Source organism: Falco biarmicus, chromosome 12 (genome assembly GCF_023638135.1).
Source record: "Falco biarmicus isolate bFalBia1 chromosome 12, bFalBia1.pri, whole genome shotgun sequence".
NCBI lineage: Eukaryota > Metazoa > Chordata > Aves > Falconiformes > Falconidae > Falco > Falco biarmicus.
The window spans coordinates 28,072,987-28,088,654 of record NC_079299.1 but is presented as its reverse complement, the minus strand read 5'-3'; the positions used below and the strand labels follow the sequence as shown (position 1 = coordinate 28,088,654).

Here is a 15,668-nt window from a genome sequence, read left to right as displayed (position 1 = left end):
TCTTAAAGATTCTAAGCATGCAAGAGCTCTGCCTGTGTACCAGACTAGCAATGAAGAACACGGAACAAGGTCTGCTAGGGAAAGGAGATATGAAAAAGCTGGAATCATGTTATAGCAATAAAATATATGCTTCCCACCATCCTTGTTGGTGGGAGCAAGACAAGGGTTAGGTTATTATTAGCCATTATTTTTTAGAGTGGTGTTTATAAAGAGAGATGGCCTTGACTGTAGTATAAACTTCAAAAATAGAGTCTGGGAGTGCTTTGGAGATTTTCCGGCCCAACAGATCTGTACACCAGATTGCACTTAGTAGCAGGCATCTTTGAGATAAGTAATGACATAAAGACATTAATTTTTTTCTCTTAAGTATGCATTTGTTTAAATACTATCTCTGCCTACTTAATTTTAAAGGCCAAACCTTTGGATATGCACAAAAGAAAAGAACTTTCCTCTTATATTTCCCAGGATTTCTTTCTCCAGATTTTCTCAGCTGCACCTATTTGGACATACTGTATGTCAGTTTTAGTTACCCATGTATTTAGAAGGATTGTAAGGGAACTGGTTCTATGACTCTCTTTGAATTCCGGTATTAGTTCTGTTTTGCTAGTGCACGTTTATTGGTGGTAGTTGTGCTGAGCTTTTCTTAGGTGATAAAGTAAAGCAAGCTATTAACGTTAGATTAAGATATATCTAATATTATACAGCATTTACTATGTGTGTTTTTCTCATGGCAACCTTAACACCAAGCAATAATCACTTCAGCACAAATGTGGTTTTCCTCCCTTAAACATCAATACATTTTAAACATTTTCATCCCACCACGTTAAATATACCTTTTAGTTACTGCTTAAGAACAATTATGCATTAGAGCCTTTCGGTGGCAGAAGGGGGTCATTTCCTAGGCAACAGATTTTAATGGCAAAAACAAGTACTGTGCAACCGTGGCTACACTTTTAAGACATACTTCGTAATACTTCAAGCATAAATTCTGATGTATAAACCATTCAGGCAAATGGTGGGGTTTTCTGGCACTGCAGCATTTGTAGAAAGTGCTACAAAATGGTTGAAATCCTTCAGCCTCCTAACTGTAACGTTGGAAATCAAGAATACTTACCAAAAAAAACATTAATGTTGGGATTTTCAGCGCTGTCCACCATTCCAATTGTATAAGAGACGAGCTGTCAGCATTGTTTCTCATTCTCAAATGATGACAGAACAATAGATCCCAGTCACAATTTATTACCCCTTAAAATTTATAAGCCACACAAAAGTCATAACCTATCCCATGCCGTCGGCAACAAGTGCTAAGTTAGGTTGCTTCCCAGAAGGCTTTTTTAAAAATTATTTTTAAATATATATATATATATGTAGCAAATGTTAGTCTGAATAATGTATCACCATAAATAAGTTAATGGAAACTATACTTGTTAAAATGTATTTTCAAAATACGTTTATATAATGCACTGCATTTTCTTTTTACTTGCTTGGTTTTTAGTTACTCGTGTAAAATTAATTTCAGATCTTGCACTTATTTGGAAGATTGCATCTCAAGTAGAAGCTTAAATGTAAAAATCTTTTAGAATGGAAAATCCTCAGTTATGAGGATTTTTTGCATCTGCGTTACAGGTAAAGTGCTTCATCTCTCTAACTTAATGGTAACAGCTTGATAACATGATGAAAGAGTGATGTGGACCAGTAATAATGGATTTTGCAACAGTGTGCAAAGACACAGTGGTATGTGGCATAGTAAAAAAGCAAAAGTTTTTACCTTTTATTCTGTGCTTGCCGTTTAAAACTGTAGGAACTGGCTTAGATTTGAGACCCATGTGCTTATGCATAAGAGTTAGGTTTTGCTATTGGCACAAGAATTAATGAAAATATCAAGAATACGTTTAGGGTTCCAGGGAGGACAAGTTTCCTAATCTTCTGTGTATAATGCAGATGCTTTGAAAGAAGCATGAGCTTTACAGAAATGCATTCTGGGACTGGTGTTTGGTACCAGGAATAGCTCCACTGATATCAGAGAAACCATGTTGAATGTAAAATGGACAAACTTATTGTGGGATTTGTATCTTCAGAGCTGCAGAGCATAAACTAATCATGATAATGTAAGTTAAGCAGTCAGAGCAGACTTGTGCTAGCTAATATGGAAGCTGACCATACCAGGACTCTAGTCCCACATCCTGGAAAACTGATAGACCACCTAATGGACCCCAGGCTCAAACCCTACAGGAAGATTTAAACCCTATGTCCTAACACTGAAAATGGATGAAAGAATCTGGAGCAACAGGACCACAAAGCAAACATGAGTAGAGGTTTTGGAGTATGTGTAGAGGCTGCATCATTCCCCTCAGCGGGAGCTTTTCCTCAGAGATAAGTAAAGAGTCTTACATCAATACTGCATTTCAAGGGTTATGGAGACACGATTTTCTGCTGCTGCCTGCCTGTATTGTGTTTGACTCAGCTTTAGACTATCAGAGCCCATAAGAAGAAAAGGCTCAAAAAGTAAAACAGCTTCTTTCTGCTTGTTGCTGTTTTACTGTCTCTTTTATGGAACAGAGGGAGGTATTCAATTTTAGCAGCAGCATTTTATTATTTGAAGATGGATATCAGAAGTTTACTTCTGAAAACTTAAAGCAGCATGGACTCAAGTGCTGAAGGAAACGAATGTAGATAAACTTTGAATAAATACTGTGGGATTTGCCTCTTCATTATGATTGCTACAAATGCAGTGCTTTGCAGCTGGAAAGGGCCCATGAGGACAATGGGAGAGAAGAGTGCTGTGATCCAATGGGTGACATCTAGAACCGGTGGCAGAAGAGAGCAGTTTTCCTGGCTCTGCCACAAATGAGCTCATTGACATTTCACCATCCCCTCTTACATGCCATTTTGTTTTTTGCTTCATCCTTTGGTCAACTCGACTAAATAGTCTGCCTTGAGGAGCGAGCCAGCAGTGATCTGTGAGTCTTTTGGTATGAATGGTATCTGTCATAACAGGGCTGTTAACATAGTTGGAGTATGTACACTACTATAATACAACGACCATATGAGGAAGTTTCTCTTACAATGTCAGATGTAATCATCTCCTCTAACAATATTCTTTAGCTGGAATATGAGTGTTGCCTATAAATACATCGGGGTTAAATGCTGGGGGGGGGGGTGTGTGTGTCAGAAATCAGCGGTAAGCTAAAGGACAATGTTGGCAGAAGAACACAGAGGTATCGAGTGGTCTTGAATAAAGTTAGACAGGCAATTTAAGAGAAGTTTCCTAACAACATGGTTTGCACAGCCTACAGAGGTAGTAAAGAGGGCAAAAAAAGCAATTGTTGTTAAGATAGAGCTTGATTTGTTTATGAAAAGGGTTGTCGAATGCAGTCCCTCTGCAGCTGCAGAGCTAAGCTTAAAAAACAGACAAGGAAGTCCCTTTAAAGGGACTGAAGGCCCTTCTTTTTAGTTTATCTGAACTGTCTTTGCAGAGCCATGCCTTTGCTCTTTTCCACTTCTTTTTAATATTAATCTCTTCTTCGAGTGGAGGAGTTTCTGGAAGTAAAAATACTAGCCACGATAAAGGCTTTTCCTAGTTTTGTTCCCGCCTCTCTGCTCATGCTCACACTCTGCTCTTATCTCTTCCCATTATACTGCAGAATGGTCTTGTTGGCAAGTGCATTAATAGCTTATGTAGAGAAATATCATTTAAGAGGGGGAAAAAAGTATGTATTTTTAGATGTCTTTTAATGCAACTTAGCAATTGGAAGTATGCCAACATTTAACATTATTACATCTCCCAGGATCACTCTGAGGCATGCTACAGAGCACGTTCTTCAGAGGTTTGGGAAGACAGTGACATATTCCAGTAGTGGGCCTCTTTCAGTTTTGTCAGAAATAGCTGTTGTATTGCTGAGATTGATGGTGGTTTTATCTGTCTGATTTAAAATCTTTCCAATTATCTAGTTGTCTGCCTGTCTTGGAAATCTGCCACATTGTAAAGTGCTCATTCTACTGCTAGCTAGGAACTAGTGTGAAGGTGGTTTTGTAGTGGTTTTATAGCTGTAATTGGATCTAAACTATCTGTTGTCATTTATCCTGTGAGGGATATCCTGTCAGAAACAATTTCTTGCTACATCTGTGCTGAAACGTCAAGAGCAGCTAGAGAATGGGCTTGTCTGTAAAACCCTGCAATACCATAGACTCTCTGTCCACAGTAGTTTTTGTAGGTGGCTGCAGTTTGGGCTCAGAATGTTCAGAAATAGAAAGCTTAAGATGTCTGCTGGGAGACTTGGGTGTAGCTTACTGTGTTTGCCTTCACTAAATTTGTCCTGATGTAATGAATGAGACCTGCCCAGGTGCTAGGGCCCTTAGTACCTCCTTCTCCTGGTACCTCAGCTGAAGTCCAGAGCAGCAGATATGTTCGCCTGTAGGTGGTAGTTATGGTGGGAAAATGGGTCTTGAGGACAGTGTTCCTTGATACTGCAAGGATGTCTTTTACATTGCTCTGCATCATCTTGCAATCTCAGCTGAAAGATGTAGATTCACTGGGGGTTTTAAATAGCCAATGCCCCACTCTTGGATGAGAACCTGGAAGACAGCAGCTGAGGCTTGCTAATGTAAACACTGCACAAACCAGGCCAGCACTTTTAAGCAAAATTGAATTTGGGCAGGGAACAAAAAAGAAAAAAGCAGAAAAGTAAATGCCTGCCAAGGAATAAGCTGCAGTCTGATGTGGTTCTCTAGCTAACCTTACATGTGGCATTTCCTCACAGTCCCAACTTTCAGATGATGCTGACCACCCTGCTTCAGTCTGGAGACTTAGGAGAGATTGCTTGCTTATCTACACGAGAGTGGGATTTCCCCCCATTTCTTGAAAATTACTAAAAATTCAGATTTGTATATATATATGTCTGCTAATGTTTTAGAAACTGTTTTGGTTTAAAGAAGGAGCTGTCTGTGGCTGAAAAGAGGATGATAAACAGTAAGGAACTGCTTGATACTATGTATGGGGATTTGGTTAAATGTGATCTGTAACAGACATGCTCGATTCAAGATGCTGGACACTTGTGTGTTCTTGTATGTTAGTTAGTTATTGCAGGCATATGATACACACACAGAGTTTGCAATTAATAAAACATGGGTTTACAGTATGACAGGTTCCAAGAATTGTGCTCCTTAATGCAACACATCTGCTTACCAGAATCTCTGAACTGTGTCCATGCTTTGTTACGGTAGAGGATTTTAAGGCTGCTGTAGAGATATAGATGATCAATATCCATTAAAATAAATGTTTCCAACATTTGAATTTTGAGGAAGAGAAACTGTTGAGCGTTTAAAATCTTCCCTGCCTATGTGTGTATTTTACTGTTTTGTAACACTACTAGAGAAAAATACATTTCATAGGTTGTAGCATATGTGGGTTAGAGCCCTTCCTTTCTGGGTGTTTGAAAAGGGCTGTAAAAAATGCGACTTCTAATAAAATAAGTAAATAGCATGCTCAACATTGTACAGTGATTTTAAGATCTTGTTAAAATAGATGGCTCGTGTCAACAGACACAAGTGGCATTTGAAAGCTTTTGTCGCTTCTCAGGTGACACTCCATCTTCCTTTCCCTTTTGAGATGGCAGTGTCCTTGGAATGCTCCCAAAGGTTTCATTCTGATTGAAAACGCTCTTTAGCATAAAAATATGAGGTTATCTATTTGGCATGGCTTGCCTAGAAGCTTATAGGAAATATTTGCTCCCTGAAGTGAACTAAGTGTCTTGAGCTGCAGTACCTCTTCTGAAAACCATTCAGAAAAGTGGTTTTCAGTTTGCAAATGTTTTCTTGGGGAGAAAAAAAAAATAATTGTTTCCAATGTTTTCTCTGTGCACTTTGTGCACTTGTATAGATGATAGAATGGCTATGATAGCTTCATTAGAGTAACAAGCATTTCTGATTCAAACATACTGAATTCTGCTTTACTTGGTTGATGATCCTTCCTGTGCTAAATATTCTGGATCTCAGTGTCCTTGGGCATGTAATGTTTCCGCATGGATTAACCGACACTTTTATGTATGCTACTTAAGCATAACATGTTTACCTTCCCGTGTTTTCCCTTGCTGACTGCTTGTCATTCAGTAAGCATTTATTTCTGATACTGTATAGGAGTTGCCATTCTCTGTATTCAGATTTCCCTGTGTCCTATTACAATATACACATTCAAGGGTAGAGCAATGAATCTTGCTCTATTCCTAATTGAGTAAGTTTTCTGTTTCTTTTTCAAGAACATGTTGCCAAAGAAAGTTTGTTTTGGTTTGTGGCCAAGTAACTGTCTAATTACAGAAAGTAGTTGAGCAAGTGTAACTGAGGGCACAATTGGATCCATTATGCTTTCCTCTAAGTTTAGAAATATGAAATGAAATTTGAACACAACAGGATATTCTCCTGGTTTGATTTTAAAGGATTTAAGCAATGAGACAACCAATAAATCTGCTGCAGAAGTGTTTCCTAGTGCAATTGGTTGTAGCACTGCCTAGCTTTTTCAGACACTCACCCCAAGTTTTCTGTTGCTTACTCTGATCTCATCACCTGGTTCAGCATCTGGCCACTGTAACTGTTCTTTCTCATCCTTATCATTTCACTTAAAACACTTGTTGACCATTATTGCCACTTCAGCTTTACATGTTTGATCCTCTTTGTTTTGGCTTATATTGTGACATATGATACTATTCATAATTCTTCTCTGAATAATCTTCTGTATACAGACACATTTCTGATACTCTGTAGTCAAAACCTAGAGTCACGAGACTGGGTGCAGTGTCAGTGTTCCCATTAGGATCCTTGCTGTCAATTCAACAGTTAATTAAGTTAAGCATAACTTCTGTCCATTAAATCTGTAGGACTGCCTCTGTGGTTTAGTTAACTTATGGGTTCGTATGGTTGGTATATTTGATGCCATGCATAGTTACCTCTTTCGTCAATGACTTGATAGTAAAGTGTCCTGCCAATCAATTATTTTATTTTCCAACCACCTTTTTGATGCAGCTACATACAGATGCATTGCTGTTCTCTGCATCTTGTCTGCCTTTCAAGATGATGGATTTCTAGGCATCTTCTTCCCAATTCAGCTCTGTATTTTGGATTTTTTCTTTTCTTGAATGATTAGCTACCTAGCTTGAATTATTACTTGTGTGTTCATATTTGATTTCCATCCCATTTACCTGGTTCATTACAGCTTTACCATCTTGTTTGGATAACAGCTTCCAGAGACCTGTCTGTTCTTTAAACCCTGTGTTGTTGATCCTACTTTTTCAGATAACAAAAGGCTGTATGAAACCAGACCTACTGCTGATCAGTGTGGTAGCCTCTGGACTTCTTTTGTGTGGCTCAGCTTTCAAATTCAAAGAAACTCTGATCTTCTAGTCTGACCTCAGTTTATGCTTGCAGTCTGCGCTTTCAGCAGATTGGTTTTTCAAATAAGGAAAAATTTGAATTTAGAAACTCTGTTAAATGCTTGACTAATATTCAGATACAGAGATTCAGATGTTTTGCCCTTCCTCGACTTACATATTAATTTGATAAAACTGACTAGTGTGAATTTTTCCCCTTACTGATCACTGAGAAAATTCTAAAATGGAGGAGTTATTGACAACTCCTGCTTGTGGTGTGTAAATGATGGTTGTTGGTATGTAGGTATTTTTCAGTGTCTACAGATCTTGACCTGAGGCATGAAAGTCTTTTCTGTCCCCACTGTTTTTTCTAAAACAGAGGAGCACTGACGTTTCTGGGGTAAAGCCCAGTAACGCCATTGTAGGATTTTTTTTCAGTCTGGGCTGACCTTGCATCTTATTCTTTCTTTGTGATGACTTTGTTATTAAGAGGATATTGTTTGGATGATGCAGTCCTGTTCTGCCCTGGTTTACAAAACTGAATACAGACTGAAATTCCAGTTACACCATAGCAATACAGTAATAGCACATGTGTCTGGAAAGCCAAACAGGTTTCAGCATCACTTCCAAAATCACTTGGATGCACACACTGCAAGTGTCATCAGAGTGGCTCTGGCACATTGTGTCCCACACAGTGTGAATTTTATGTAAATTCTTCCTTGTGAACATCTCTGCTGGCTCACAAAGCTAGAAAGCATAGAGTAGCTAATGTGTGCCCAGTGTCAAGAGACACACCGGAGGTATATGCATCCTACTCTACAGCATGCATGAAAATTTTAATATCTAATGAGCTGTAAATTGTAGTGCTGGTTTGTGAAATAGTATTCCCAATGCGGCATGCTGTACAGATCTCTCACAGGATTATAAAATATCTGCTTTACTTGGTGGATTTTAATTTTTGAGCTGCAAGGGCTGCTCAGTTGTAGGGGATTACAGTGGATGTGATTAATATTACAGATTGCATTGGAATAGACCTGATTTTGCTGTCAGACAAAATACTAATGTAATTCTGTGTTATTGACTATGAGATACCAAGTGCCGATTAATTGTTTCTCTTCCTTTTTTGTTTGTTTGTTTTCTTTTTTTACTGTAATAACATCTCTTTGCACAATTGTGCCTCCCGGTTACATTGTAACTGAGTAGATAACAGCATGGGCATAAACAAATGGAGGGCTCTGTTAAGTTTGCAAATATATAGAAAGAAAAGATCCATGCAGCCAAACCTGTTGACTACTTCAAAGCCAATGCACATCTTAATTACCATACAAAACATCCACAAATTTAAGGCACAAGCAAAGGCAGTGTAGAAGTTGCAAGAGTGAACTGCAAAGAAAAGTGTGCAGCTAAGTAAGTTGTCTTTTCTGCTTTCAGTTGTGCCTCTCTTGTTTTCTGTCCTACTCTGTCCCAAGACTTTGCCCGAAGGACGGGAAGGCTCCTGGGGGCAGCCTAGGTGGACCCTGGGGAAAATCAGGTAGCAAACAAGTAGCTGCACATATACACCCTACCTGCTGAAATACAAGGGACGAAGTTTAGATCAAGCAGTTGGGATGAAAAGTTTGCAGGATTAGCTGTATTTTTGTATTTCTTCTGGTCTGCTGCACTGCTGGGGTTTTGACCTTTACCCTGGGCCTCTGCAGAGGGCACTGAACAAGTGAAGAAGCTTCTTTCAGAAGCTTAGCCCTACTTTGAACCCTCATGTCTCTCATCTTGTGCTTGGCAGGTGTTGAGTAAGCAGGGGGTTGTTTACCTCCTCCACTTGATGAGCTGGCAAGCTCCCAGGGACCCACTAGCATTTCACATCCAGAACAGTATGCTGGTCATGCTGGCACACTAGAGGGGATGGAAGGCAGCAACTTGTCGAGTTACTTGTGTCTCATTAGGCAGCAGGAGAAGGATTGTTGTGTCAAAAGCAGCCTGTGCTTTTGCCAGCCCTGGAAACTGCATGTGAACAGTTTCATATGATGCTACTACGTCTGTGCTTGCACAGCAAAGTGCATAGTGCCCTGGACCTGCACAAGGACTGTCACAGGCTGAAAAAAATATGCTGGGTTATCTCGATCTAGTCAAAGAGGATTATAAAGAGCCCTGTGGATAACACAGTAAGTCTTCAAATAGAGGAGCCTCTCAGAAGTATGTTCACAAAGTACAGTCTATCCTATCAACCAGTTCAACTGACTGGCTGGAATCCCTGCTTCATGACAAATTTGTGAGCACCGTCTCCCAGGAATGGGGACGTTCCAGATCTTGTAAACTGCAGGAGAAAACGTTTTGCACAGTGAATGTTGACAATATCTAAGAACCATGGAAGAGAGGAGTCACTTCATTACCCCTATAGATGATGTGAATTTTCAATAGGTCCTTTGCCAGCAGTATGCCACCTGCCTGAAGACAGCTTCCAAGAAAAAGGATTTGGGATGACGGAAGTGACTTCTGCTGTCCTTAAGAGCTGATAAATGTTGACCACAAAGAAGCCCGGTTTGTTGTGGGCAATGTAACAGTTAGATTTTTATGTATTTTTCTTTAAGCTACCATCCAGGAACATTTATGTCTTTGATCCAATGTAACAGAACTTGAAAGGCTTGGGATCATGTAGCTGTAGCTAGTAAGGAAATACTGTGAAATATGCAGAACTTGCCACTGTTTGTGCCTTTTTTTTTTTTTTTTTTTTCCTCCCCGCCCCCTGTAACTATTTTGGAGCAGGCAGGTGGAGCCAGGGATGCAGAAAAAGATGAAGCTGCTGCACAGACACTTCCCATGTTTCATGTAATGAAGCTGATCACAGCCTGGGAGATTCAATAGAATCTCACAGCATCCCTGTTAAATAAGTTACTCTTATAGTATGAAATTACTTCTCCTTCCTACCAAAATTTAGTGGAAAAAATACCAGATTTGGTTGACTTCACTTGACCATTAGTCTGGTGGTTCTTCTTTGATCTCTGCATGAATTTCACCACCCTGCAGGTCACATGGAGCAGCTGTTCAAGGTGTCCTGTGGAACCACTTGCTAAGAAGCTGCTTCATGCTTTGCTGCAGGTGAAATGCTGAATGCTGGGACATTTTTGGAGTCCCCTGTATGGGCTTCCTCTTCCTTTCTGTAATAAAGGATGACATTTGGAGGCAGCAGGTGGGACAATCATTGACAAACTCTCTGCCAAACAACTGGCAAATGAAGTTGAGCTTCCAAATTAAAAGTGTGAGGTAGAATGGGGATTGTGGACACGCTGCAAAAGGACTGTTGCTGTGTGCAACCAAAGCACAAGCAGAGCTTAAATCCACAGTGCAGAAAATTAGCTCAGGGATAAAGCCAGAACCTGATTTGGGTAGGTCTGTACGAGTCTGGCCTAGATTTGTCTGATGAAACACTGGCACAGGAGCTTCATAATGTGATTAACAGTTTGTGTGGCAAGGAAGAGGTCCTGGCTGAGTTTGTGTGAGCAAGGAAGCGGTGCTGGCTGTGAGGGTACTTTGCCATGCATTTCGTGCCTAGAAGGTAGTGGGCAGAAGGTTCAAAAGGCATGGAAGAGTCCAGGTCCCATTTTTTGGAAGCTTCCTTCCCATTTGGAGAATGGATTTTGGAAGGTATGTAGATGTGTAAAGATGTAGATGGATACAAAGGCATTTCCAGACTTGCCAGTACCTCTAGCTCTTGTAGGTTTTAAATTCAGGTATGTTTTTAGAATTATGTAAAAGTTTATATAATTTACACACAAGTGTTCAGCTATACATTTATAATGTTGAGGTGTTGGGAATGTCTGTGATGAAAAGTTTTCATCAAAAAACATCCAAAACATTGGATGTTTTTCTGTTTCTTCTCAGTACTGGTTCTTATATTTTACAGACCTGTTCCACTACAGAATTGAAACATTAAAATTGATCTGTTATTTATTCGGCTTGCACAAAGCTTTAGCCATCCACTTTTGCATGCTTTGGCAATCAGATACCCTGCAGCTGACATTCATCAGAAATTTCTTCTGTCTAGTAAGTCCAGAGGAGAAAAAATACCCACGTTAACCATCGCACACAACATCTGAGTATCTTCTCTCCTGTGTAGGAGCTGGATGGTTCTGACAGACTTTGCAAGGCATCCAGCTGCGGCACATTACATGGTCACTTCTGGGCACGATGTGCTCAGACGGCACTCGGCACTCGTCCTCCAAGCGCCAGTAGATTTGCATTACGCTGAGAACAGAACAATAGTTTATAATATCCATAATTTTCGCTTTCCTGTTGAATCGTTAGCCAGTGCCGGCAAAGGGGCCTCGTTGAGGAGAGGCTGCGGGCGGCTGCAGCGAGGCCCGCGCCGGCCGCTGGCTCAGGGGGCAAAATGGTGGCGGCGGCGCCGGGTGAGGGAAAGCGCGGGAGGCCCTGAGGGGAGCGGGGGAGGGGCGGGGCGGGCGGCGCCGGCTCCTCAGGCAGCGTCCCGGTGGCACTGCGCGGGAAGGGGAAGTGCTGCACGGTTAAACGGCCCAGACACCACAGGAAAAAGGAGGGGGTTTTATGTTTTTGCTGTTTAAATGTTTTAATAAAGCACTACCAAGTGACCCCGCAGGGAAATTTTTAATTAATCATGTAAATTAGAGAAGAGAGGTGGAGGGGCAGGAATTTTTCTGTGTTGGTAAACCCCAGCCCTCACAGAGAAAAGGATCCTTACTGAGTTCTGTGGCTGTTGACATAGCTGCTGATATGGTTACATCTGTGTTTGCTCTTTTGATCTGGCTTTGCCAACTTAGCTAAAAGAGAGTCATCTGGAGTCCCGTCTTTCTTTGCATTGCACTTAGGATTATTTAGTAAGGTCTCGAACCAAAGTTGCTGAAGTCGATGGCAGCATTTCAGCAAACATGGGTGAGCTCTGGGCCTGCCTCTGCTCTAGGGAGAGACATCAGATCAAATCCAGCATGTTAGTGGTGAGTGAAAAAGGCAATTTTAAGTATATAAAGCACACCAGTTATTTTGAAGGTTTCATTGAAGACCTAGGGTTCAGGTGATTTTAAGGCAATGATGTGAAGGGAAAAAAAAAAAAGAAAAAAAAAAAGAGGTGCATCTGTCTTTCTCTGTGTCTTTTCCTGATGTGTTCATTTTCCCTTTACCTTATTGTATCTAAACATATCATTAAATCTTCCTAATGCATATCTGAAGAGAAAAGGTGACAGCTATAATGGAAAGAACTGATCACACATTATTTTTTCTTGGCAATGTCTGCAGTAAATTGTAATATGCTTAAGGAAACAGAGAACAGATTTTTCCAATAAATAGAGGTTATTTCATTTTGGATGGCTGTCCAGCAAGGATTGTCCTCACTGCAGTTGGCATCAGAATATCATCGACGTTGGTCACAAACAATCTACTCCTTAATGTCCAGGATACAAAGTCCCTTTGACATCTGCCATCTCGGTTCCACAGTCAAACTCTCACTGGTGCAATACTGGGTGTAACTGAACTTGGAAACTGTTTCACTGTCTGAAGTGCTGACTGCTTAATTATGATGGGGAAAATAGCATTCTACAGCCATAAGCTCAGATAACTGTGTCACTCAGAAACTATGTAATTATACAAGTGAATAATACTTGCAGTGATTTATGTTGATACCAGTGGCCATACACAGAAGGACCACTCTGCAGACCTTGTCTTACTTCAGTGTGGAAGGAAGCAAAGGATCAGAATGAACCACAAAACAGAGAGCAGGAAGGAGGTGCAGGCCTGGGCCTTGCTTCCTTTTATCCCAAAGGTGTTCAAGTTCACCCAAACAGGCATCAAGAAATTGTGCAGTTCAACTCCCACCTTAACCCACAGGTTTTCCATAGGGTATTGTCCAGCTAGTTTATTTGTCTTCAGCTTTAGGTCTCTGTGAGGACCATGTTTTTTCAGGTACACTGTGAAGATCAAACACAGAGATGACTTTGAGATGCTTGAATACTATGTCTACATGAATTGACCCGAGTATCTGTATAACAAAATGGAAGCCTTTCTGAACACTGTGTGATTATGATGCTGCAGGGTTTTTTGAAGAATTTTGTGTGTGAAAACTACTATGTTTCAGTTTAGCCTGGAGCAGGAATGACAAAGCAAATTTAAACGTTATAGTCTGTCTGAAAGGAGCACATTGATGCTGAAGATGGTTCTGGACGAGCCGCCTCAAACATCAGAAGCTGCCAATCACTGTAACATGACATGACTTTGCTGGTTCCTGGTGTAGCAACCATCCATTTCAGATCTTACATTTTTTTCCTGTATGACGTTGCTTGTGTGGTCTGAATGTACCCCACAGACCATATCTATATCCCAGTGAACTTGGTGCAGAGTGTTTCTTTTAAGTGGAATTTAGCTCAAGCTAACTCTATGACAGCGCCTGATACCGTTTGCATTCATCATGTCTCTCTGGTAGATTCAGGTATCAGATAGGTTGTTCATAAATCTTTAGTTTCATGAAAAAGCTTAGTGGTGCTTTTTTTCTCATTTTCTCCATCTTACTATATTTTTTTCTTGTCAAAAGGAAAGTACGTAGGCCTCTGTCTGTGGATGATTAATTATTCTATAACAAAGCAGCTGTGGAGCCTGGCAAAATTGCACTCAAATTAGTGTCTTAAAATAGTGGATGGACTTCATGTTTTTCTTTCCAACCATCTTACAGTTGTTGTCATAAGAATGAATCATAATTGCGTTGCTCTGTATTGTCACTATATTTCTCATCATATGAATAGTTTGTTAGTGCCACCATCTTGGGTTGTTATGAAAATGAGGCATCTGAACTTAAGACTGTTACATGTTTTCCTCTGTGATCAAGAGCCAAATCCTAGGGGGAAAGCACAGATTTTAAGTAAATGCTTTACATGCTATATTTGCATCATGGGGTTACAAGCTTTGTAAAAATGATGCAGGGTTGTCCATTACTTCTTCATATGCTAGAAAATTATGTGTAAGTTTATATGTTTTAGCATAAAAAGGGATTGACCCTAAAAGGGCAGAGTAGTAGAGTTAGGAGTAAAACTGGTCTTCCATTTTTCAGTGCTGTAGTTGATTGACTTAAGGGTTGGGGGTTTTTTGATAGATACACTATGCTGAGTGTTTTGGGTTGGGGACAAAATGTAAGAAATTCTCATTGTTGAGAGTCACCAGGCATGTAGCTGCTTCAAGGTTCTTCAGAGATACAGAACAACTGTTTTACTATAGGCAATAACTGAAATAATTAAAGCTATGTGGTTGGGTAATTCTACAGATGAAGTCTAGACAAAATAATAAAAATACCAGGCAAAGGAAAACGTCTCAAATTAGTTCCGTTAAGCATTAATCTTCAAATACAGACTACTAGATTTTAATATTTTTTTTAGTCTAAATGTACAGATTGACACCCTAAAATCACCTTTACGCAGAAGGCTTTACAGAGAAATTCATCCTGATGCAATAAGGGCAGCTCCACTGAGATCAATGGTGAAACTTAATCTGAGGATAGGACTCGGCTTTCTAATTTGCCAGCAGCATATGAAATGATCATTTATGCTGGCACTCCAGTGAGATATGAATTGGAAGACAAATATAAAAGTTACAAAGCAAAATAATTCCCATTTGAAAGGTGGTTCATTTAATTTGCTTTGCTTTGCAGTTCCGTTGCAGTCATATACACACAAGGAATCATATTCAAAAGAGTTCAAAGTTACCTGTTTCTTCGTAGGGCTCACTGCTGGTTTCTTGGTTTCCTCTGGAAAAAGCATGTTTTCTTTTGTCCCCAGAAGACCCTTTTCCTTGAAAGGCTTAAATTTAGGGTTTCTGTTCTTATAGCCCTCTGTAACTCTGATTCCCCTGTACCCTTGATTATCTACTGTAGACACTGATAATGAAATGATTTATCTTTGGTACAGGTAAAGGGATGTGTATTACCCACAATTTATATGGCTGAAAATGAGGTAACAGTAGCAAAAGAATATATGAATAACTAGATGAAGGCCAGTCTGATGATTATATGGTCTTTCACATTCACCTTTCTGTAAGTGTATATTGAATGTAACATTTGTATCTCACAAAATCTGTGCTTGAAATTAATTGATGCTTTCCCTGGATCTGTGTTTCTCTCAGGACAGATATCAGTGGATGGATTTATGCGGTATCTGAGTGGAGAAGAAAATGGCGTTGTTCCACCTGAGAAACTGGATTTAAATGAAGATATGTCTCAACCACTGTCACACTACTTCATCAATTCCTCACACAACACCTACCTCACAGGTACAGTGTTGGAGAGATCTGTTTTCTTTTCTTACA

At 40.0% G+C, this 15,668-nt stretch overlaps 1 protein-coding gene across 4 annotated transcripts in view; it reads left to right on the top strand.

Annotated features, from left to right (window-relative positions):
* PLCB1 (phospholipase C beta 1) overlaps nucleotides 1-15,668 on the top strand; it is a 401,106-nt gene that overhangs the window by 267,217 nt on the left and 118,221 nt on the right. For all 4 annotated transcript variants that reach the window (XM_056357294.1, XM_056357293.1, XM_056357295.1 and 1 more), the window contains exon 10: nucleotides 15,486-15,632. In XM_056357294.1, coding sequence (XP_056213269.1) covers nucleotides 15,486-15,632 — 147 coding nt within the window. The remainder of the gene's footprint in view (nucleotides 1-15,485; nucleotides 15,633-15,668) is intronic.